Source organism: Natrix helvetica, assembly GCF_964273705.1.
Source record: "Natrix helvetica genome assembly, chromosome: 2".
In the NCBI taxonomy this organism is placed as follows: Eukaryota; Metazoa; Chordata; class Lepidosauria; order Squamata; family Natricidae; genus Natrix; species Natrix helvetica.
This window is the reverse complement of record NC_138552.1, coordinates 167,452,762-167,476,256: the sequence shown is the minus strand read 5'-3', so window position 1 is coordinate 167,476,256 and position 23,495 is coordinate 167,452,762. Positions and strand designations below refer to the sequence as shown.

Sequence of the window (23,495 nt, the reverse complement as noted above, 5' to 3'; positions counted from 1 at the left end):
AAATATGAACCAGTTGCCACGTGGCTCATTTTGATTATGTAACCATGGGATGCTGCAACGGTCATAACTGTGAAAAATGGTCCTAAGTTGCTTTTTTCATTGTAACTTTGAAGGGTCACTAAACGAATGGTTGACTATCAAGGATAACCTGTATTAACAAATCTTTGGGTACTTCCCTTTGCTGGGCCCTTCAACATACTTGACAAGCCACTGCTCAGTGTACCAGCTTCCCTTCCAAACTATTTTATTAGTGCCCATGAACATCCTACAAAGTAATATTGACCTAACTGCTTTTTAAAGATTATTTCTATCTGCCCAAGCAGTATCTAATTCCCCCGGATCAAGAATTCTTGCTTTTTCCAGCCACAGAAAATTCTCTGCAGGCGCAGTTATCTATACTTAAAAAAATACAGCTAACCTGAAGAGAGGGGGTAGCAGACCTATTAACCAGAAAACTAGGTTATTATCTGTGTTATTATCTGGGGAGATTCAGACCTCAGCTATGAACCTTGCCTGCTTCTGTTCAGCAAAATTCCTGTGTTGCAGGAGTGACTGCCTCATTTGAGAGTTAGTGTAAATGAAAAGTTCCTTTTTTTCCCTCAAGGGTTTAAATTTACCCTGAAGAGTAGATGTGCCAAAATATACATAAACTTTATTGGGTCAGTTCCAGGCAGCAGCCCTTCATGTTCTCCTTTTAGTTCCTCCCTTTTAGTTTTCTTCCACCACTTGCTAGGTAGTATGGCTAGCCCAATGTTTCTACTGAAATCCCCCACCCACCCCTGCCCCCACCCTTTCCTCCAAATTCCCAGCCAAATTCTTCTCACCCTCCCTTCTAGTCTAGGACACGTAAGCTTGCCTAGTGCCCACCTCCATGTTTCATCAGGACCATTAAAACTGTCTCAGAGGTGTGACTTCCATTTCTCCACAGATGCTCTGCAGAGGACACATTGATCCCCTTATTTAATAAGAACAAAACCCCAAATAATTCTCTAGTCTTCTGCCGCTCAAGATAAGGTGGAAACATGAAGAACGGCTGGTAAGCAATCAAGTCTATTTCTAAAAGAATTGCTCTCTAAAAATGGAGAAACGTCAATGGACTGTATTCAAAAGAGTCTATGTGAGCTGAACCTCTATATTATTGTTTTTATTTCCCTATATGGCAATCATGTTAGGAAAGGATGCTTGAGAGAATGACTCCAACTCAAACCGTTTTGTTGTACAGAGAAATAAAATGTGGTAGACCTGAAACGAAGAATTGCTCACCTATTGTGTTAAGAAAGGTTTATGGAGATTGGTTGGGAGTGGGTGGTGCTGGTTTATTGCTTTTTTATTGTTTTTATATTAGGTTTTTTTATCTTTGTAAGCCATCCAAGGTCACTGAGAATGAGCTGGGTGGCAAAATAAATTTTGATAAATAAATAAATGTCATGGAATTATGTATTTAAGTTACGTGGAATATATCCATGACTCTGAAATGAAAATGTATGAGATTATTAGGCAGTCTACCTTTATGTTTAAGAGGTGTTTTTTTCCCCCCTCCTTGCAGGCAGTACCAATTTCTCTTTTCTCTGAGTTGCTTTCTGGAGATTCTGACATCGGTTACTATTCAAGGGCAAACAAGTGAGAAACGTCTTCATTACACTAACTAAATGTTTGGTAATCAAAATGATTCCACTGTATTCAGGTATAGGTAAGATACTACTGTAGATTGATTTGCCACAGAGCTAGGATAGTCTTCTTGTACAAAGAATAAGAAAAGAAACCAAAAAGTAAAAATTGCACAACATAGAATGCGATGGCTGATTTTTCTGCCAATCTCTCCATTGTGACACATTTTTCTGTTTTATTACTGTATTAAAAAAAGAACAGAAATATATTACATTTTTGAAATGAAAGATCAAGGAATAGACACGATTAAAGATTATATTGGAATAATACGAAGAGGATATGAATGGAATTGAGTTAGTCAGATTAATATAAAGTCTAAAAATATGAACATCAATATTTTACAGAAGTTGTTATATATACCCACAGATGTACACCCACCCACTCATACACATCTCCAAGCATTATCCAAGAAAAAAGTGGTCAAACTTGCAAAGAATTTGAAAGAGCGCTTATTGCTGTTCTAGGATAGTCTTCTTAAATTTATTATTGCCAGATGTGTTTGTACTACATTTCCCCATATTTTCATCTAACCGATAATGCTGGCTGAGATATGGGTGGTTGTATTGGAGGGCATTAAATCTGGGAAGGTCATCCTAGAAATATAATGTGATCAACCAACGGTAAGAAAATTTCTTGGAATAGACAAAATGCTATTTGCGGTCAGGAAAAAAATTCACCGTTCAAACTGTAACTCTTTCTTCCACTCTCCAGAGGGATCTTCCAATTTGACTTGAAACAGGGCATAGGTTGAATTCTACAGCTAACTGGAACCAATGTTTAGTTTTCCTTTTCATTTTTTTTTAGGACGGGTGAGGTTGGTACACTAAATAGGCTGAGCTTTTTTCCTCCCTTTCCACATACACACAGTGGTGCTTTAGAGAGAGTGAAATGGCTGTTTGTTCTTGCAAGAAACCTTCCGTTATGATCCCCACACTTGCCCTCCTGTAATTGAGCATGTTGTATAATCAAACACGGGGAGAGAAAGAAGAAAATATCTGAAATATGAAAGGAAAAAGGGAAGAACACCAAAACTTTGACAGGTTTTGCAAAAGCAGAGTTGGCACTTGCTTATTTTGATTGTAGTGTAGGCATGGACTTCACTATCTAGGTAGAAACTTTTTAAAATCACAAATAGCTCTGCACTACAGAAATATTTCTAGTATAAACCTACCTTAGGGAAGACAGAAATAGCAGGGAAAGAACTGAGATTCTCCACTGCTTTCTGCAATATATATTTATATCACCTGTAGCATCATTTGACTTCATGAATGTAGCTTCTTTTGATTTTAGCTGTACAAAGTGTGGACTTGTTTTTTATTCATGATCCTAAATAAATAAATGGATTTGTTTTCTGGAACTCCCTCTAAGGAGATTGCTCCAGGTCATAGACCATTCAACAGCAAAATGGACAGAACTGCAGCATGTCTAATCTTGTTACAGGGTTTCCAACAACATTTAATTCTAACATGAGGATGGATCTGTGCCCACGAACCAAGATTGGCCAGGATGATCTACCAGGCAAGTAAACGCAAGTTATTACACACACCTTCCTTCATATGAATTGATACGGAACATCTTTTTTAAGGGCTGTTTATTTTTGTTCCATGAAGTGAATGCGGCTGAAAGAAGCTGCTTTATACATTATTTAATTATACAATCATTTATTATTTTCAAGGCGATACACCTTTATATTTCTAATGTGAACTATTAAGAAACTAAACTGCCTCAAATTGAAATTTGAACAGCAGAAAAGTGAATCAATCAGAAAATACACATCGAAAGAAAAAAATAGCCGGGTAAAAAGATCTAACTACATCGTTTTGGGGTTTATTTTTTTCTCAAATATTTGTATTCCTTACTTTAGGTTATGACTTAATTTCTCAGTTCCAGCTTGATAAAGCGGCTTCCACAGGCATTATCCAAAATGTGGTGGGATCCACATCTTTACAAGTTGCTTACAAATTAGGCACCAAAGCAGACTTCAGGATTCCTACTAGGTAACATTTTAAAATTTATTTTCCTTATTATTTCTATTAAGATTGTCTATTTATTTGAATGAGCAGCCATTTTGAAAAGAAAGAAATAGTGCAGTCTAGAAAGCTGGAGACCATTAACTTTAGCCTCCCCACCAACCATGAAAGCCAGTTGGTTGACTTTGGGCCCGTCACTCTGACACCGACTTACCTCACAGGGTTGTTGCTGTGGAGAAAATAGGAGACAAAAGTGTGTTGGATGTGTTTGCCAACTTGAGTTAGTGTAGAAATAATAAAGACAATATAAATCAAAATAAATAAATAAATAACCCTTCTCACGTTGAGGAATAATAGCTACATTTGATATCCTTCTGTACCATTATAGTGCTGGAAAATTTAAGGCTACTAATTGAATGGGGAGCCTACGAGCATAAAGAAAATTTCCCAGTAGTTTTATATACCTGATATATAGGTACTGAAGATTATGAGAATTGTGAAAGTGTGAGAGCAGAGTTTGTGTGATCATTCTCATATACCCTTCACATATTCACTGAATAGGGAGAAAATCACCCAGCCAAACGCTACCCTATAGTTCTATCACCACTTTTTAAATGAATATGTCTTAATTTTTGTTCATTGATGTTTATATTCAAGTCTATATAGAATAGAATAGAAGAGAAGAGAATAGAATAACAGAGTTGGAAGGTACCTTGGAGGTCTTCTAGTCCAACCCCCTGCCTAGACAGGAAATATATACATACTGTACATCAGTACTTCTATTTTGGTAACTTCTTTCCAAATATCTATTGGAAATATATAATTGGGAATGAGAAAGCATTCCTCATATTATAAGAGGTCCAATGCTATTTTTCTTAGCTTTTATGAAGCATGACTGGGTCAAACTTTCCATTGCCAAACTTTTAATTTATTTTGGAATTAAAAATGAAGAACATTAAGCAAGGATATTAGACAGCTTTAAACGAGAAAGGCTATATTCTGATAAAACATGTTTCTGCTCTGAAGAGTAAACCATTTAAACCTTTAAAGTATTTACCCAGCATCCTGTGTTGGCTGTCAAGAGTTCATGAAATCTGTCTGAGTGTGGCATCAAGACTATCATTTTAAGAGTTAAATTAAAAGGAGGGGGGTGTTCAATCCATGAATGAATTGCAGAAGAGATCTCAAATAAGTTTAGAACATATTTTGTTCAGATCGCCTAACCTGAATGTGAGTAATACATTGGTCCCTAAATCCGGCTAATAAAGCTGTTATCCCTCACCACACTGCACTATCATTTATTTTTACATGAAGCATGTAATTATTTTTAATATTAGCCTGGGACACAACAGTGGCCAGCTATTATGTGGGGAATGTGTGAGCTTTTCTATAATTTGTCTCGATACGGTTGAAAGGGCTCTGTTATTTTCTTGAAATTTAGGTCTTGGACCTACCTCCATCTAGCGGCTGTGGAAGCTTAGTGGAGCTGTTCACCAAAACTGGTGCTGAAAGATGCTCAATTATTGTATTGCTATAATGGGCTTCAGTAGATCAGCTTTTTCCTCTCATTGCATTTGTGCGATTTGTAACTGACTCATTTTAGTGTTGTGGTGGTTTTATTCTTGTTGTTGTAATCCCTAGAAAGAGATGATTATAATTTAGTATGATTGCTGCTGTTTGTTTTAAAAATCCTGACAAATTTCCCCTCACTTGAGGAATTGCAAAAGTAGTTGGAATTATGGGTTAATTCTTAAGATTAAAAATACTACTAACAAAAGTAGGAGTGTAGCAAACCTCTGTCAGATGCATCCAAATGTGAATCTAATCTCTTACAGGCTTTATTTCAGAATCTATTGTGTTTTCCTCTCCACCCCCAGTTTCCAGTTTCTTATTTTTCTCCTGTGTTTCCAACAATAGACTTTATTTTATTGTTTTTCATGTGTTTCTTCGCAGCATAATAATATAAGAATTGCACTGTGTTGAATTTTGCATTGTGAGAAAAATGTTAATTAAAATTAATTTGGAGGTAGGCTTAGGGAAAAACTTTCATATAGATAAGGGTAAATTCAATTATCGTATTTTGCCAAAATCCCTCATATCAGAATTTATTACCAGAAATTGAAGGGAAAAATAAGAATGCACCTTTATAGCTTCTTACAGGCAACTTAATCCAGAAGAGGTTATTTACAGCTCAGCTTTATTAATTACTGATAGGAACTTTTCTTTACATAGTAGCATTTTTCAAGCAGCTTTGCACATTTATTCCATTCACGAACAATAATAGGTACAAATAAAAGCTACATTTTCAAAACTGAGTAGATATGTAGAGTCCCACAATTATTTCAAGGTTTAGTTGTATTAAACTGATTTAACAGAATAACAGATTTGGAAGGGACCTTGGAGGTCTTCTAGTCCAACCCCTGCTCAAGCAGGAGTGGCTGTCCAATCACTTCTTCAAAACCTTCAAAGATTGGTCAGTGGGGTAATATCCAAGTATACTTTCCACACACATCCAAACATAAATATTTAAAATGATTTCTTGAGTTTGAACAGACTGCAATCTTTAAGAGGAAAAAAGACTGAAGGATATATTTGCAGATAAGAATTGAAGAATGTAAAGCCTTTTTTCTTTATTGCAAATTCTCTCATTTTCCCCGCAGGTCTTTGTTATGAGTGGAATGCTTGCTTGCTCTTTTCATAATCATTCTCATTAAAAGCTCGATTAGAAACACTGCATTCTATCAAAAGCTAAAAGATTAATAATGGAATTCTGCGGCAGTCCTATAAGATTGTAAAGCCCTTGAGTTAACATGAAAAATTGGAGTACACAAGTCGTATATCAAACAGTAAACATCCTAATGGATTGTTTGCACTCTTCCAAAAAGAATGGGATTTTTGGGGGGGAGTGGGGGTGGGGAAAGACTTGGAACTTAGTTGTAAAGGAGTAGATGAATTCTATGTGTTGACATTTATTTATTTATTTAAATTTATGTGCTACCTGTCTCACTGTTGAGTGACTCGGGGGGAGGGGCTTACAACATCATGAAAATGGGAATACAGAATAAAACATTAAAACAAAAAATGCAATAAGAATGGGATGGTGCCACAAGAACAAGTATTCAGAGACTCAATTGTCAGTAGACTTTTCTTTAAGGTAGAATAGCAATGCTTAATGCTTTAAAATAAATATCTTCTATTCATCAATGTTTTAAATGTGGTTGCAACATTCTTCTCTCATGACAATGTATAGGGCTGCAGCATTTCATACTTGAGTATGCCTCACTTATGCCTTGGCAGCATTTTATTTTTGATCAAGGACTCATATAGTCTAGTGATTGAAAAGTGCTGAACAATTACTGAGTCCAGTTTTTAAAATGGCATTAACTAAAATACTAAAATAAGTTCCACTTATTTCTCTAATTCTGAATAGTTTGCTTTTCTCCTCTAAGTAACGTATTTTTTAAAATCATTGTTTGTGATATTGCTAGACGTAGTGAGCATATATAAAAATAATTTTAAGGAGTAACTATGGAGAATTTAGAGGGCACTAAAAATATCAGGATTAGAATGAGGGTGTTGTTTGTACTGTTTATGAAAAGAGTCTATTCTGTCTTCGTGGAAGCTTGTAGTTAATTAATGTTACTTCATCTGTCTTAGCTTATTTGTTATGAAATATTCTAATAAATAAAATAAAATATGTTTACAAATGCTGCATCAGGAGTAGGCTAATAAATGCTAACATGCATATTCAGTATTTGTTAGCATTGGCAAGATTCCTTTCACAATAAATAATTTTTTGATTATTACTGACTGCTTCCAATTTGCATATCTCCAAGGAAACCTTGGAAACTAATACAAAACAGAAGTTTATCTGTTTTGTTTTTCTTTTCATCCAATAAATAAATAAATTTCCTATGGCTGGTACATTTTCCAGCAAGCACTGGGCATAATATAAATTCATATAGCCTGAATTTATAGCCTGAAAGAAGTGACATATATTTTTCAAGTTAAACTAAGGGTCTCTAAAGTCGTTATTTCAGTATGTGAATCCAAGGTTTGGATTTCAGCCATAATCCTTGAGGGAAAATGATTGAATGTTAATCTGGTATGTATGTGAGACAGCACTGCCATTGCACGAGAGAGAGAGAAAAGTCCCACTATCAATCTGGCTGATTCAATTGTCCAAAATATGAAATGCATATGATCATCTAGCATGATGCTATGCTGAGTCATATGAAGGGATTCTTATGAACTGATGCATGGAGTTGTGATTACTTCTTTGTTTCTTCAATTGATTTATTAATGTGGGAAAGTCTAGAAGGAGAAAAGGAAGTAGGTATAGCATAGAGGGGCAAGGATGTGTTTATGTGTGTATAGGAATGTATAGTGAAAGAAAAGTAACCATAATGTATATTTGAGTGTATGTGTATGTATGTATATATATATTTGTCTAACAGGTATACAGGAGAATATACAAACAGATACAGACTGATATGGAGGCAATATCAATATGAAGGAAGTATAAGCATGCAAAACATTTAAAATTCCACCTCTTTTAAAGTGAAGCACTCTGGTTTGAATTCGGATCCCTTGTTTTAAGTCCAAAACAGCCTGCGTGAAAGATTTTGAATTTGAAACATTTTGTGTGTATATAGAAGAATGCACTTTTGCACATAAGTTTATGTGTCTTTTGCAAGTTGATCACAATAAGCAAAGAAATTAAAGGTCTTAAACTTTGTTTGAGGTGTAATTTTATCTAGTCCAACAAAGAAAAGCTAATATTACTGAATCTCTCTCTGACAGTAAAGTGAAATTATAGGTTCATATTGGGAGGAATCTGTTTGCTAATGTTGTCTTTAGATAGAGGCTTCTTGATCTTTCTTTGAAATGATAATGTACCTCAATGTCAAGTCAACCTAGTAAGCAGCCTGTTTTATTTGCATTTTTATAGATCCTTGTATCCTCAAGGACTACCAGATCTATACTCCATTCTGACCACTTTTCGGATGACTGGGAATACAATTTGGAAATCCTGGAGCCTATGGCAAATTTTTGATTCTTCTGGAAAAGAGCAAGTTGGACTGAAGCTTAACGGACAAGCCAAACGTCTTGACTTCTCATATAAAGCAATTGATGGAAGTCTCCAGACAGCATCATTTTTGGATTTACCTTATCTTTTTGATTCCCAGTGGCATAAAGTTATGGTCGGTATAGAAAAGAATTCTGTCACACTTTATATTGACTGTGCTATGATACAAACTTTAGCCATAAAACCAAGGGGGAAGATCAATATTGATGGCTTTACCACATTGGGAAAACTGAAAAATAATCCTCAAATTTCAGTTCCGGTAAGTTGTAGACATTTCCCTTTACAGCAAAAAGGTTTTTCAATTTTTAAAGAAATTGTATATGGTAACAGAGGCTAAGAGTATACTATGCTTCAAATGGAACAGTAAGAAATGGCTCAATAGTTTTGACATCGTAAGGAAAGAGTATCACTTAATAAGGTATAAAGACTAAAACATCATTATAACTGAATATTTGGACATTTGTTTAATGTGAACATTTCAATAACTGCATAGCTACTAAGGGAAATAGGATAAAAACAGGAGATAATTAATAGACTAGACCAGTGATGGCGAACCTTTTTTGCCTCGGGTGCCAAAAGCACATACGTGCGCGCTATCACATGAACTCGAGTGCCCACCCACATAACTTAATGTCCCCCCTCACCTGTGTGGGCCGTGCATTTTTGCACAAGGCTTCCTCACCACTCCCTGCTCTGGCTGCTTCCCCTTGGCTAACACCCAGTGAGGGGAGAAGTTGCTCTGCCACTAACGGGCAGAGATTGGGGTGGGGGTGGGGGGATGCTCAAGTGTGCTCCTGTGTCAAAAAACCTTCCCTTATCATTCTCCTGTGTAAAGATTGGGCTGTTTTTATTATGGCAGGTGTGAGTCCAGTTGCTAAATTCTCCCCTTCTATTAAAGAGGATCCTGGGCACTACAGTCAAAAGACAAATGAGGAAGGGAGCTGCTGGCACAGGGGAAAGAAAAGCAGCAAGGAAATAAGGAAAAGCAGCATTTTTCCCTCAAGGTGGCTGCTCTGTTTCCCCCCCTCCCCCGTGCTAGCATAGAGTATCCTGCCTGGTTGCTGCAATCCAAAGAGAAATGAGGAAGAGAGCTATCTGCATGAGGGAAAGACAAGCAGCAAGGAAATAAGGAAAAGCAGCTTTTTCCCTCAAGGTGGCTGCTCTGTTTCCCCTCCTCCCCCGTGCTAGCACAGAGGATCCTGCCTGGTCCCTGCAATCCAAAGGGAAATGAGGAAGAGAGCTATCTGCATGAGGGAAAAACAAGCAGCAAGGAAATAAGGAAAAGCAGCTTTTTTCTCCTCAAGGTGGCTGCTCTGTTGCCCTTTTCTCCATTTCAGCACCACTCCATGGAGCCTGCCCCACCCCCCCATCGCCCAGGTCCTCGCTTCTCCCAAGCATTTCTTTGCCTATTTAATTTCCCCTCCGTAGCATTTTTCCAACGTGTTTCTTGCCGTTTTGGACAGGAAAACAAAGTTTGTGGGACTAAAAAAACCCCTTTCAATCAATCAATTCCAACTTTGCGAGATCTCTCCCCCCCCCCAAGTTGTAATTGATTGAAGTTTTTTTTTAGTCCCACAAACTTTGTTTCTCTGCACACGATGGCAAGAAATGCAATGGAGCTGGAAATCAGGTAGGCAAAGAAATGTTTGGGAGAAGCGAGGACCTGGGCGATGGTGGGTGGGGCAACCTCGATGCCGTAGCACTGAAATGGAGAAAAGGGCAACAGCAGCCACGTTGAGTGAAAGAAGCCTCTTTTCTTCTTTCCTTGCTGTTTGTCTCCCCCCCCCCACTGCTGGTAGCTCTCCTCATTTCCCTGTGGATTCCAGCGGATCGAGCAGGATCCTTTTTAGCAGCAGGGGAGGGAGGGGGGAACAGAGCAGCCAGCATGAGTGAAAGAAGCCTCTTTCCTTGCCGCTTGTCTTTCCCCCATGCTGGCAGCTCTCTCCTCATTTCCCTGTAGATTCAAGCGATCAGGCAGGATCCTTTTTAGTAGCAGGGGAGGGAGGGGGGAACAGAGCAGCCAGCACGAGTGAAAGAAGCCTCTTTCCTTGCCACTTGTCTTTCCCCCGTGCTGGCAGCTCTCTCCTCATTTCCCTGTGGATTCCAGCGGATCGGGCAGGATCCTTTTTAGTAGCAGGGGAGGGAGGGGGGAACAGAGAAGCCAGCACAAGTGAAAGAATCCTCTTTCCTTGCCGCTTGTCTTTCCCCCGTGCTGGAAGCTCTCTCCTCATTTCCCTGTGGATTCCAGCGGATCGGGCAGGATTCTTTTTAGTAGCAAGGGAGGGAGGGGGGAACAGAGCAGCCAGCACGAGTGAAAGAATCCTCTTTCCTTGCCGCTTGTCTTTCCCCCCTTCCGGCAGCTCTCTCCTCATTTCTGGTTTGCATTGGGCTGTTTTTCGCCCTTTGGAGGCTTCAGGGAATCCTCCGGAGATTTTAAAAAAAACTATCGAAAATCAGCTGGCCAGCGGGCGCATGCACACTGGAGCTGACAGGGCAATGCCTCGCGTGCCCTCAGAAATGGCTCCGCGTGCCGCCTGTGGCACGCGTGCCATAGGTTCGCCATCACGGGACTAGACTAAAAAGGAAGCTGGATTCAGTGAAAATTTATATCTTAACTCATTGCAAGGGTATTGGCAAATTTAACCATCACTCTCGACTATATTATAGTTAAGCAGCTTATCAAAATTAATTATGCTGTAAAAAATGTCCTGGCTTATGAGTATGGACTTGGGAAGGAAAACAGCTAAGGTGTGGCAATCCACTCTGCCGTGGGACTCAGTTGAAAAGATAAAAGTAGATAAAGCACAGGGGCAGACGGGTGGGCCAACAGCTGATCTTCAGAGCTACCAGTTTGCCTGGTTCTTCGGAGCTACTGGTTCTTTGGAGCTACTGGTTCATTGAAGTTACCGATTTGCCCAAACTGGCCCGAACCATTAGAATCTCAGTCCTGGCTGTAAAGCACTGTGAAGTGGTGTGTGAGTAAGTGCTATTGCTATTGCATAGGCTGGTGAGTATTTTGGTGTAATAATTAAGGCACTGGCTTAGAAATCAGGAGACGATGAGTTCTAGTCTTGCCTTAGGAACAAAAGCTGGCTCAGTGATTTTTTTCCGCAGTCACTCTCTTGCAGCCCAACCCTCTTGACGGTGTTGTTGTTGTGGAGAAAATAGGAGGAGGAAGGAGTATTAGGTATGCCTCCTGCCTTAAGTTCTTTATAAATAACAAAGGTATGTTAACATATAATAAGTCAATAAATCAATCATTGTCCTGCCTTTTTATGCCATGAGCTAATTATGATCCCAGCACATGGCTATTTCTTATCCTCCTCGCAGTGATATTATGAAGAAGATGGATGACTGCCTCTGCATGAAATGGTTAATGGTTTATCTTATTAATCCAATTGAATGAATTTTCTCTAATCATCATCATCTTTTAATGACCCCATAATCCCTTGCGGTGTGAAGTCTGAATGGAGCTGACTATTTACTGGCCGGATGCCCTTCCTGTCACCAATGCAAAGTTATATTCAGCAGATATATGCTCATCGTGCCCAGTGATAGAAATATCTGCCTCTATCTAGGACTGAACTCACAGCCTCCTGATTGTGAGACAAGAGCTCCACCTCTAGGCCACTGCACCACAATTAATTTTCTCTAATGAATTGGTAAATATGGTTGTCCTTAACTTATGACCCCAATTGAGCCCCAAAATTTCCATTGCTAAGCAAGTCAGTTGTTAAGTGAGTTTTTCCCATTTTATAATCTTTTTTCCTGCCACAGTTTCCAAGAGCAGCCGTTAAGTGAACCATGCGGTCATTAAGTGAATCTGGCTTTTCCCATTGATTTTGCTTGGAGCTAGAAAGATTATAAATGGTGATCACATGACCATGGGACAGTGCAACTGTCATAAATGCATGCCAGTTTTCAAGCATCCAAATTTTGATCATGTGACCATGGGGATGCTGCAACAGTCATGTGAAAAATGGTTGTAAGTCACTTTAAGGTCATGAGTTGGGTTGGGTTGGGTTGGAGTGAGGTGAGGTGGGAATAGAATGTCAAAAAAGGTAATATGAAAGCTATAGCTTTAAATGGTTGTAAGTTGAGGACTACCTCTTCGCATTAATCAGGCTAAGAAGGCTGACTCTGCCTTGCAGTTTCCTGCCTTTTGGTTGTTACTATAAATACATTAGGGACACGGTGACTCAGTGGCTAAGACGCTGAGCTTGTCAATCAGATAGGTTGGCAGTTCAGCAGTTCAAATCCCTAGTGCTGTGTAACGGGGTGAGCTCCCATAACTTGTCCTAGCTTCTGCCAACCTAGCAGTTCGAAAGCATGTAAAAATGCAAGTAGAAACATGCATTTTGGTGCATGTTTGGTGGGAAGGTAACAGCGTTCCATGCGCCTTCGGCGTTTAGTCATGCTGGCCACATGACCACGGAGATATCTTGTGGACAGCGCTGGCTCTTTGGCTTTGAAACGGAGATGAGCACTGCCCCCTAAAACCCTGGAATGTTGAGCATGTATGTGTGAGGGGAACCTTTACCTTTATACATTTTTTTTAAAAAGTCTGAAGAAGTGAACTTCTTCGGTCCAAGGAGACTTGTCCCATATTGCATGGGTACTAACTCATACTAAAGGGGCATGGATTCCCCTCTTCGTTCTTTTCCAGTCATGCATTGATAGGAGGAGAAACTGAAGAATAAGTTAATTACAGACCAATCTGTGTAAAATTAGTTACACCCCATAATTGGAATCTTACCAGTTAGGCATGGGAAGCAAAGGCATGTATATATGTGATCACTTTTTTCTTCTTCTGAAGATACCTGAAAACAAGGCGAATATTCAAATATATTAAATATGATTTTCAATGTGCATCCACGAATAAAGTCCTTTTGGCATCAGGAGCAGTTCCAAATTATTCAAAATCTAGTTATTTGCAGGCAATGTGCAATGAGAATGTGTAAGGAATGTAATAGAATATTCCCTGAGTATCTAAAAATTCCAGAATCTGGGGAGAAATGAAAACAAAATCACTGACAATTATTGTATCAAATGTTAAAAAAACACACCAAAGAATGAACTTGTAAATGCTTCAGAGAAAAGCAACTTTCATATTATCTTTTTTGACAGTCTGTCCCCACCTCACCCCAATCCAGCCCAACCCAACTCATGACCTTATCTTATGTATATGAACTGAGTTTTCAGGATTCCAGTTTGATAAGACATTCAATTTTTTTATCCCAAATAAACTTTCATCTTTATTCGATATTCTGGAAGAAAATGAACCATATAATAGCATATTTTCCTCTATCCATCAAATATAACTTGAATTTAACGAAGTCATTGACAGCATATTCATACAGCATTAGAATTCTAGTTCTCCAAAGGGGAACAATGGCAGGATTTTTTTCTGGAAATATCCATCTAGAAAGATATTACTTGTATACAGTGGAAACATACACAAGCCTAGCTTTTTTCATTCAATAGGACTAAATTAGTAAAAATTGCTAGTTTATTTTTTTATACATCAGTATGCGAAAAGTGTACATGAAAGGAAGCTGCTCAGACTGTGTGAAACAAAACTGTGGACTTTTTTTGGCATTATTTGTGGTCTGGAGAGTTAAGGCACACAAAGGGTGTTCTAACGTCCTAGATCATGGGTGTCAAACTCGCCGTGTCACATTGCCGTCATGAGACGTATCGTGACATTTCTCCCCTTCATGGAGCTGGGGTGGGCATGGCCTCTACATGATGCATCTGGCCCACTGGCTGCCAGTTTGACACCCCTGTTCTAGATGCTTACGATAGCAGTGCAGTCTTTAACACTCTAATTCCAAAACTGGATCCTGTCCCTGTTAATTTGGGAATGGAGTTCTTGACAGGATGTTTAACATTTAATAATAATAATAATAAATTTGAATTTATTAGCCGCTCCCTTTCCAGGCAGGACTCGGGGCGGCGTACACTGGAACATATAAAACATAACACGTGTGTACAAACACATAAACATACATATATACAAAGACATACATGCACGGAGGAGGTAATAAATTACAACATTTAGACAATTAAAACCATTAACATACCCCAATAATAAAAACCCAATATACAATAAAAATTTTAAAATTTAAAAAGACAGTCAGGAGGAATACGAAAAATTACGGTTGAGCCAGGCCAGATAATTGAAAGAGGTGGGTCTTCAACTGTACACGGAAGGAGCGGAGATCGGAAATAATCCTGATGTCACGGGGGAGGTCATTCCACAGGGCTGGGCCCATCACAGAGAAGGCTCTGCTCCTGGGTGTCGCCCCCCGACACTGTTTGGCGGATGGCACCCGGAGAAGTCCCTCTCTGTGTGAGCGAATTGGTCGTAGGGATGTGTGGGGCAGGATGCGATCCAGGAAGTGACCTGGAGAAGAGAGCTGACGTTGTGACGGCACGACGTGCGATCTTGGTGCTCTGAGATTGCAGTCGAATTTTGCTGCTAGACGGTCCATTTGGACCTAAACCATCCCGCAGAGATGGTGATTGAGAAGGGCACCTCCTGCTGATCTCAGGGACACTGCAAAGTCCCTGAAAGATCCAGGAATAGCCTTTTTTTTCCGATGACAGAAACACAGCTAATGAAGCTGCTGAAGTTGGGACATCTCCGGAATGGGAAGAAAGCGGAAAGGGAAAGTATGTCGAATTGGTGAGGAAATTTTATTATTAGAGGAAGAGACTACCCAAGAAAAAGATTTAAATTAAGTTAATATTGAAGACAAAAGACTGTAGGCACTGATAACAAAGTGAGCGTGGTTGGTAATGGCAAGAGTGGAATATGGAAAGGGGAGATGAATGGATTGGAACTCTACCCCAGACTTCAAAGCACGGAAGAAAAAAAGAGAGAAAAATTGACAGAGATAAGGAGTGAAATCTTGGTAGAAGCACTAGCAATAACCAAATATAAGCTGATGGAAAGAGCAGATGTTGGGTTCCAAGCTTTTGTGAGATACGAAAGGAACAGCAAGTTGCCAACGGAGGTTTATACAAGATTTATTAAGAAAGTAATTAGAACATTAATGCTACAAATGGCAAGAGATATAAGACCGTACTATTGCTGGAGGGATACAGGTTGATGCAATGAAAATGTATAATAAAAATTATCATAGTCTGATAATATGAAATTTTATTTAAACAATAAATGGAGATTATGAGAGGAGGTTTAAAAGCTTTATCTAGAATATGTTATGAAGATGTATTGTGATTGGATGATTTTAGGATGATTTAATGGAATGTTATCATATAATCCTATTCTAAATTTTGAATATTACATATAAAAGGACGTAAAAACAATTATAGTCAAATTAAGGTTGAGATATAATAATTGTGATATATATGAATACAGGTGAATTTAAAATATGCGATTTGATATGAAAAGCAGGTGGTGACTATGGAAGAGATGCATGAAAATATTGTAACCAACTGACACACTTTCTACAATTTGTAATGAAAGATGGGGTTTTTTATTTTTATTTTTATGTTTGTTTGTCCTTGTTCAAAAACAAATAAAATTTGTTTAAAAAAAACATTTGAAGTGACCTTCAAGATAACCAAAGTAAAGTTGTCAATCAAAGTTGATAAAAATAAAATGAAATAAGCTAGGGATTTTATCCCTTGGAATTGAATAGGCAAGTACAATTTACAAGAGCAGATTTTTCTTCAAAGAAAATACATTATAGAATTAGTTTTTTTGTCCTTCGGTTAAGTCATATATATTTCTGCAAATTAGTACTTTTGGTAGGAATGAGTATGGTAAATAATATTCTTGGAAATGGTCCTTAAAGGTGAATATCTAAACAAAGACTTGGGTTGTTAGCATTTCCTAAGCTTCATATAAGAATTAATCATGTACTTCATGTAAATACAGGTAGTCCTTAAGTTATGACTATAATTGAGCACCACAATTATGGTCATAAGTTGCAACTCTTGTTAAAGTGGACCATCAAGTGACCAGACCCAATTATACAATCTTTTTTGCAGCAATTGTTAACCAAATGTGACGGTTGTTAAGTAAATCCATTGTTTCTTATGGGGCAGGTTCCCCCCTCTCCCAGAAACCAGTAGTAAAAGTTGGTTTCTGGAAAAAGCATGACAAACTGTGGTCATGTGACCATGAGCCATTGCAAATGGCCATACATGAGGTCTCCTTGCCAAGAGCCCAAAATGCAGTCACATGATCATTGGGGGGGGGGATGGAACAGTTGCTAAGCAAATGATCATATGTTGAGAACTATCTGTAGTGGGGGGGCGCTTTGGAAGTATTGTTCCAAATGCTTCCATATTGGTCAAGCTTATATTGCTTACTTTTACCTCTGCTGTTATGATCTGTTCCAGCCATTGTGGTCCAGAGTCCATCCTCTGAGCGTGAAGATCTTGTTTCAATTTTCAATTTATAATTATCAGAGAGCTGGAATTATCATATAGGTTTTTGGGTCATCTCTGCCTCCCAGCCTCAATTTCCTATTTGTGAGTGGTGTCAGTTATTAACTATATCACAAAACTGTGAGGATAGAAGTGGGGAAGTCATGCAGTTCTCATTCCCCAGGCTTAAGGAAAGGATACCATCAAAGCAATACCTTACCAGCCTTGGAGTGGTTCTATTGCTGAGTGATGATGATCAATAATCAAGTATCAGTTTTATAAAATTTCTCCTTTTCTTGCTCTCTTCTCAGTTTGAGATCCAGTGGCTGATGATTCATTGTGACCCCCGGCGCCCTCAAAGAGAAACATGCAGTGAACTTACAATCAGGAGCTCGGTAATCTTAAGGGCAAAGCTTACTTTTCAAGTTTAGAATATGGGTAGTCCTTGATTTACGACCATAATTGAGCCCAAAACTTCTGTTGTTAAGCGAGACATTTGTTAAGTAAGTTTTGCCCCATTTGATGACTTTTCTTGCCACCATTAAATAAGTGAATCACTGCAGCTGTTACTAACATGGTTGTTAAGTGAATCTGGCTTCCCCCTTGACTTTGCTTGTCAGAAGGTCACAAAAGGGGATCCCAGCATCCTGGAACACAGCAAAGATCATAGATATGAACCAGTGGCCAAGCATCTGAATTTTGATCACATAAGCATGGGGATGCTGCAAAGGTTGCAACTTTGAAAAACAGTTGCATTTTTCAGTGCCGTAGTAATTTTGAACGGTCTCTAAATGAACTGTTGTAAGCTGGGGTGGGTTGCTGGGGATTCACAGGGGCTCAGGAGAATCTCTAGCTAAGATTCTGTGCAGTTTGGAGAACCCCCAAATCCCACTCCTGGCTTGCCCCGTCCACCCTGCCCCACCCCTCCCAGGAGTTCCCACAAAGCCCGTTTTGGATGCAGGTAAGTGCAGGGCACAGGTGGAGGCTTGGGGAGGGTGAAAAATGGGCCTATCGGAAGTTTGGGAAGGCTGGAAACAGGCCAGTTTTTGGCCTCCAGAGAGTCCCTGGAGCCATTTGCATTTTTGCCACCCTGGAAGCTCGAGAAAAGCCTCTGGATCCCCATTTTGGTGCAGGAGGCCGACTAGGCCCTGCCCACCATGGCCACGCCCACCCAGCAACTGGGCAGAGAACCCCTTGCTAAAATTTTTGAAGCCCACCCCTGGTTGTAAGTCGAGGATTACCTGTATTCAAAATGCCATAGTATATTTCCCTTTGAAAGCAGTGCTTTAAAAAAAGGAAGTCAGGATGGGAATGTACTCTCCTTGCCCGATTGAAGCCCTTTGCAGCACAGATGAAGGCAGAAAGCACTGCCAGAAAGTGCACAATGCTAAAAGCAGGCCAAAGGGTTAAAAAGCTGGAGTCATTCAATCCCTCCTTTCTAGACATCAGGTTTCCTCCAGTCTAGCTACCCTCCTCCACCACTCAACTGTGCAACAGCTGCGCTTTTTGCCGGCTGTGCAAATTGGAGGTATTTGGAGAGGCTCTGTTCTTCAGTCACCTTAAAATCCATCTGTGGCAATCGAAGAAGTAACCATGGTTAGCTCAGGCTCCTGCACAAAGTTTCCCTGGTTCTTGTGGATTTTTCTGCAAGCCATTTGCCTTTGTCTAGCACAAGTGAGTTTTGCCTAAACTTTTTGTTATTCTTTTCAGATAAGCCAGACAATAGTAAAGGTAAGTCTTAAAACAGAAGGATTTTTATTCAATTGAAGCACCTATCAACTACTTGCTGTTTGATTCTCGTTTGGGTTGTCAACCAATTTAAACAATGTGTATATTTCTAGTGATGCTGCTGTATTGGAGAAGGTATGTGGTTATGCCCAGCTGGAGAGCTTCCTAGAGGAAGTCAGAAGCCACCGTAAAATAGATTGCTTGACATATTATGGTTTGAGCCTGCACTGAGTTATTTTTCCTAGTTGGTGCGGCTCACAGGTACCCTCTACATAATTCAGAGTAATCTAATTAAGATCAACAAGAATGATTAGTTTGGGATTAATTCTATGGTACCAATTTTGATGCTTCCCTCCCCCAGATTATATTTAGTACCCTTCTGCTTTAAACCAGAATTTTTAGTACAGGGAAGCTCATTTGTTTTAATTCCGTGCAATCCACAAAGGAGGCATCCTTCGGATTAAGTTAGGTGGGTTAATTATCACTTCAGCTCCCTAAGCACTTCTTATAATTACAAACAGGATAAGAAAAAGGGATCATTTCCTCCACATTTATCTGTGATGTGGGCTTCCAACTGATCTTAGTGATTATGAATATAGAGCCAAAATTGATTTTAAAAAAATTATTACCATATAGTGATATACACAAGTAACGGTACCAAGATAAATAAATGGAAGAAAGTTGAATGTGGAATAAGGCACTTTTCTGTGCGAAACACAGAATGGGAAATTTTCTATGAATTTCACTGGGCTCACTTATTTGAGCATTCTGAAGAGATGATATGTTTCCTTATAACAGTCATTCATTGTTTTGTGGAAGAATTCTCTAGTGACTGACACACTGTAAAGCAGAATTACATATATACAAGCATTCTTTTATGAGCTTACATTAAAAATAGATGAAAAGCTCTCCTTTTTTAAAACCAAGTCTTCAAAGAATGACAGAATATCAGCTGAGAGTTTACTTAAAACTATTAATGTGTAATAATGCTTTTCTCCACAATGAAATGCTAATCTTTTGAAGCACAATGAGCAAATCCAACAGATTTGTCATGACTTTTATTTGCACAAACTCAAGTTGGCTTTTTTAGACACTAAAAAGAAAAAAAAATCTACCTATGTTTTTACAAAGAAAATGAATGTATACTATGCAGCCTTATGGTGATTGTGAGATGAAGCAGCTTACTTTGCAAGCTACAATAATGACTCTTCTGCGTAATGTCCAAATTAAAAATACCCTTTAAACTACTGGTTGTGAGACTACTGTCTAAAGCTGAAATTCTCACATTCTAAAATTAATAGAAAACTGCTTTTCTTCTCAGCCAAAAAGTGTGAAGGTACAAAAAAGGGCCTGTTAGAAAATCATAGAGCCTCTACTGTGAAGTCAGAATTTCATCACCAAAAGAAAACAGTGTGTCTTATAGGCCTTGACTTCCCTCCCCTAAATTATTTTTTGAAAATGAATAGTTTGGAATTTTCCAAGCCTCTTGGGGCTTATAAAAGTAGTTTGAAAGGAAGGAAGGAAGGAAGGAAGGAAGGAAGGAGGGAGGAAAGGAAGGGAAGAAGGGAGGGAAGGAAGAAAGGAAGGTTTTATTAAGTCTGGACATCAGTTACACAGTAATGATAATTTTACTTAAACTCATTTGTGCAGGTACCATTTTATTTTCTCTATCTCAAATTGATTTCCCATTTTACAAGGGAGTGAAGTTAATGGGGCACAGTTTTAATCCAAATGACAGTGGATTATTATTAATCTACAGTGAGAAGACACCTTCTTTTCCTGTTTAGAATGAAATGAAAATATAAAGCATAAAGCATTTCATTCCCCATTATTGCCTTAAGGGGCGCTTTCCATTAGGATTTACTGTAAATCTCAGTCATCCAGGTCATAGTTGTCTCAAAGATGTTTTCCCCCTTGAAAATACACCTAGACAGCTTTTTGTTGTGGAAGAAGAAGAAAACATTGTGCTTCTCATCCAAGAAGCTTCATCAGTTTCAGAAGCTTCATCCCACCATCAAAACTGATGAAGCTTCTTGAATGAGAAGCAAAATCATCTTCTTCTTCTTCTTCTTCTTCTTCTTCTTCTTCTTCTTCTTCTTCTTCTTCTTCTTCTTCTTCTTCTTCTTCTTCTTCTTCTTCGTCTTCTTCTTCTTCTTCTTCTTCTTCTTCTTCTTCTTCTTCTTCTTCTTCTCCTCCTCCTCCTCCTCCTCCTCCTCCTCCTCCTCCTCCTCCTCCTCCACCACCACCACCACCACCACCACCACCACCACCACCACCGCCTCAACCTCCAGGAAAAAACAGACTAGTAGCCTTTTGAAGGAAAAAGCGCCTTTGAGATTTACTGTAGACATAGGCATAAATTCTGTCTCTGCCCACTTCCACTCACAGATACACATATATATGCATGCACATCTGTCCCCACACACCATGTGTCAACCTGTACATCTCGGATTGTAATTACTCACATTTGTCATGGATTACTATCACACAGATTAGAGCAGGAACATATTACCCAATCAAGTAAACTGAATTTGATTAGGTTAGTCAGAACATCTTGTTTTTGGTTCTCAATGGGTCCTTCCCCTTTTTATAGGATGGTTTGAGTTGTTTCTTCTTCCTATTTAAACAGTTCTTTTTATTCCTTGCCAGAGAGGCCCTCCAGGTCCACAAGGCCCCCCTGGCCCCCCTGGCCCTCCAGGTGTTCCTGGCATTGATGGCATAGATGTAAGTATAGCTTGTGCTGCGTGGCGACAGGAAGCATTCAAGGCATTCCTCCTCCGGTATTATACAATGACACTGCTGTCTCTCTGAGTGTATTCAGCATGCAACACACTCGGGCACATCTCAGTCATGACTCGTTAGCTGGCATTAGGAGGTGCATTCTTTAGCCCCAAAACATGAGAACTGATGGTGTGAGTTAGAACAAATTATTTTCTGCAGCTGGATCAGTTCCATCATATAATCTGCAATTTGCATTAGGGATTCCACAAGATTAGTATTTATCATCTGCAAATTCCATGTTATTAGCTTCATCGCAATTCTGTCTACTGGCCCTAAGAGTTTCTCCATGTAATGTGCATGTGGTGGCGCAGTAGTCAGAATGCGGTATTGCAGATTAATTTACTGCCGACTGCCAGGAGTTCCAGCCTGATCAGCTCAAGATTGACTCAGCCTGCCATCCTTCCGAGGTCGGTAAAGGACTCAGATTGTTGTGGGGACAATAGGCTTACTCTGTAAAACCACTCAGAAAGGGCTGTAAAGCATATGGAGTGATATATAAGTTTAAGTGCTACTGCCATGTGGAACATCTATAACATCTATATAATACATGTACAATTTACAGATAGACATATAAGTGCTACTCTGTTAAAACGAATTTCACGTGACTGTTACTTTCTTCTATCCCATTAGGGAGACAGAGGCCCTAATGGCCTCCCAGGCCGTCCAGTAAGTAACTGAGAACAGGTAGCATTTAAAAAATATCTTCTTTTTAAAAAATCTGTTTTTATTTGATAACTGGATTCATTGATACGCAATTCACTGCTATAGGGTCCTGATGGCGATGCTGGAAAACCAGGTGTCCCTGGATTGCCAGGAGTGCCAGGAGCTGATGTGAGTATAAATCTTTATAGTATCAATCTATGGTATCATATAAATCTTTATGGTATCATTCTAAGCTGTTTCTAAAAAGGTTCTTTTGATTTCGAACCTATACTGTGAAAGTGACAAGCTGCATTCCCTGAAACTGGGAGTCCTTTATTTCACAATTCCCTTAAATTCAGGCAGAATACTATAGAATCATAGGGTTTAAATGGATGTTGTGGTGTTCATCAAGTCCAATCCTCTATCAAGTGCACCAATCTTCGTACTATTCCTAGACAAATGGAAATATTTTCTTGAAAACCTTCTGGGATGGGCCATCTATATTTCAAAAGGTAGTCTGTTCCACTGCTTAATAATCAGGGAATTAATCTTTTTTTCCTTCCAAATTTAGATGTCTCACTATAAAAGTTTTACCCAATGGTTCTTGACTTACCTTTGAGTATTCTTTGGCCTATGTTTCAATTGTTTGAAAAAAAATATTTCAATGCTTGAAAAAAATAATGCCTAGGAGGTCAGGACTTTGTTCATCAGTACAATCACCCTCTGAAAACTGAACTTAATGGGACAAAATTTGATATAGTGAGAGGAATTAGTAATGCTGTGGGGGGGGGGGAAAGCCCCTCATAATATTTCCCCCATTGCCAACTTCTCCATTCCAAACTCCTCTCCTTCTTGGTCACACGACTTAGAGCAGAACTCCAAAAGTAAGAGACTGGAAAGAATTCTATACTTTTCATGCATGCTTTCCTTAAGTTGTGTGCCCTATGCTGTTAGGGATTTAGAAAGAATCAGCACCTGAGAATGACCGGTTGTTATAGATAGCTACGTAGTTCTAGTTAATCCTTCACTGTCCAGATGCTGTTTGCCTTTGCTGGGTGACAAGTCTGAGAACCTATGGAGTGTTTCATGTAGGAGAAGAGTTTTCTAGGCACTGGACTCAATGGTCTTATCAAAATCTTGTTTACTTACATACAATTTACACAGTGGTGACTGTTTCCTCCATATACAGGTGAAACTCAAAAAATTAGAATATCGTG

General features: G+C 39.0%; 1 protein-coding gene across 1 annotated transcript in view; it reads left to right on the top strand.

Moving 5' to 3' along the window:
- The first annotated feature begins 930 nt into the window (after positions 1-930).
- COL9A1 (collagen type IX alpha 1 chain) overlaps positions 931-23,495 on the top strand; it is a 91,989-nt gene continuing 69,424 nt past the window's right edge. Inside the window, exons 1-10 of the mRNA XM_081941995.1 lie at positions 931-1,036; positions 1,547-1,620; positions 3,109-3,186; positions 3,533-3,665; positions 8,590-8,986; positions 17,439-17,522; positions 18,838-18,858; positions 21,505-21,579; positions 22,267-22,302; positions 22,405-22,467. Coding sequence (XP_081798121.1) covers positions 1,023-1,036; positions 1,547-1,620; positions 3,109-3,186; positions 3,533-3,665; positions 8,590-8,986; positions 17,439-17,522; positions 18,838-18,858; positions 21,505-21,579; positions 22,267-22,302; positions 22,405-22,467 — 975 coding nt within the window. The 5' untranslated portion in view covers positions 931-1,022. The remainder of the gene's footprint in view (positions 1,037-1,546; positions 1,621-3,108; positions 3,187-3,532; positions 3,666-8,589; positions 8,987-17,438; positions 17,523-18,837; positions 18,859-21,504; positions 21,580-22,266; positions 22,303-22,404; positions 22,468-23,495) is intronic.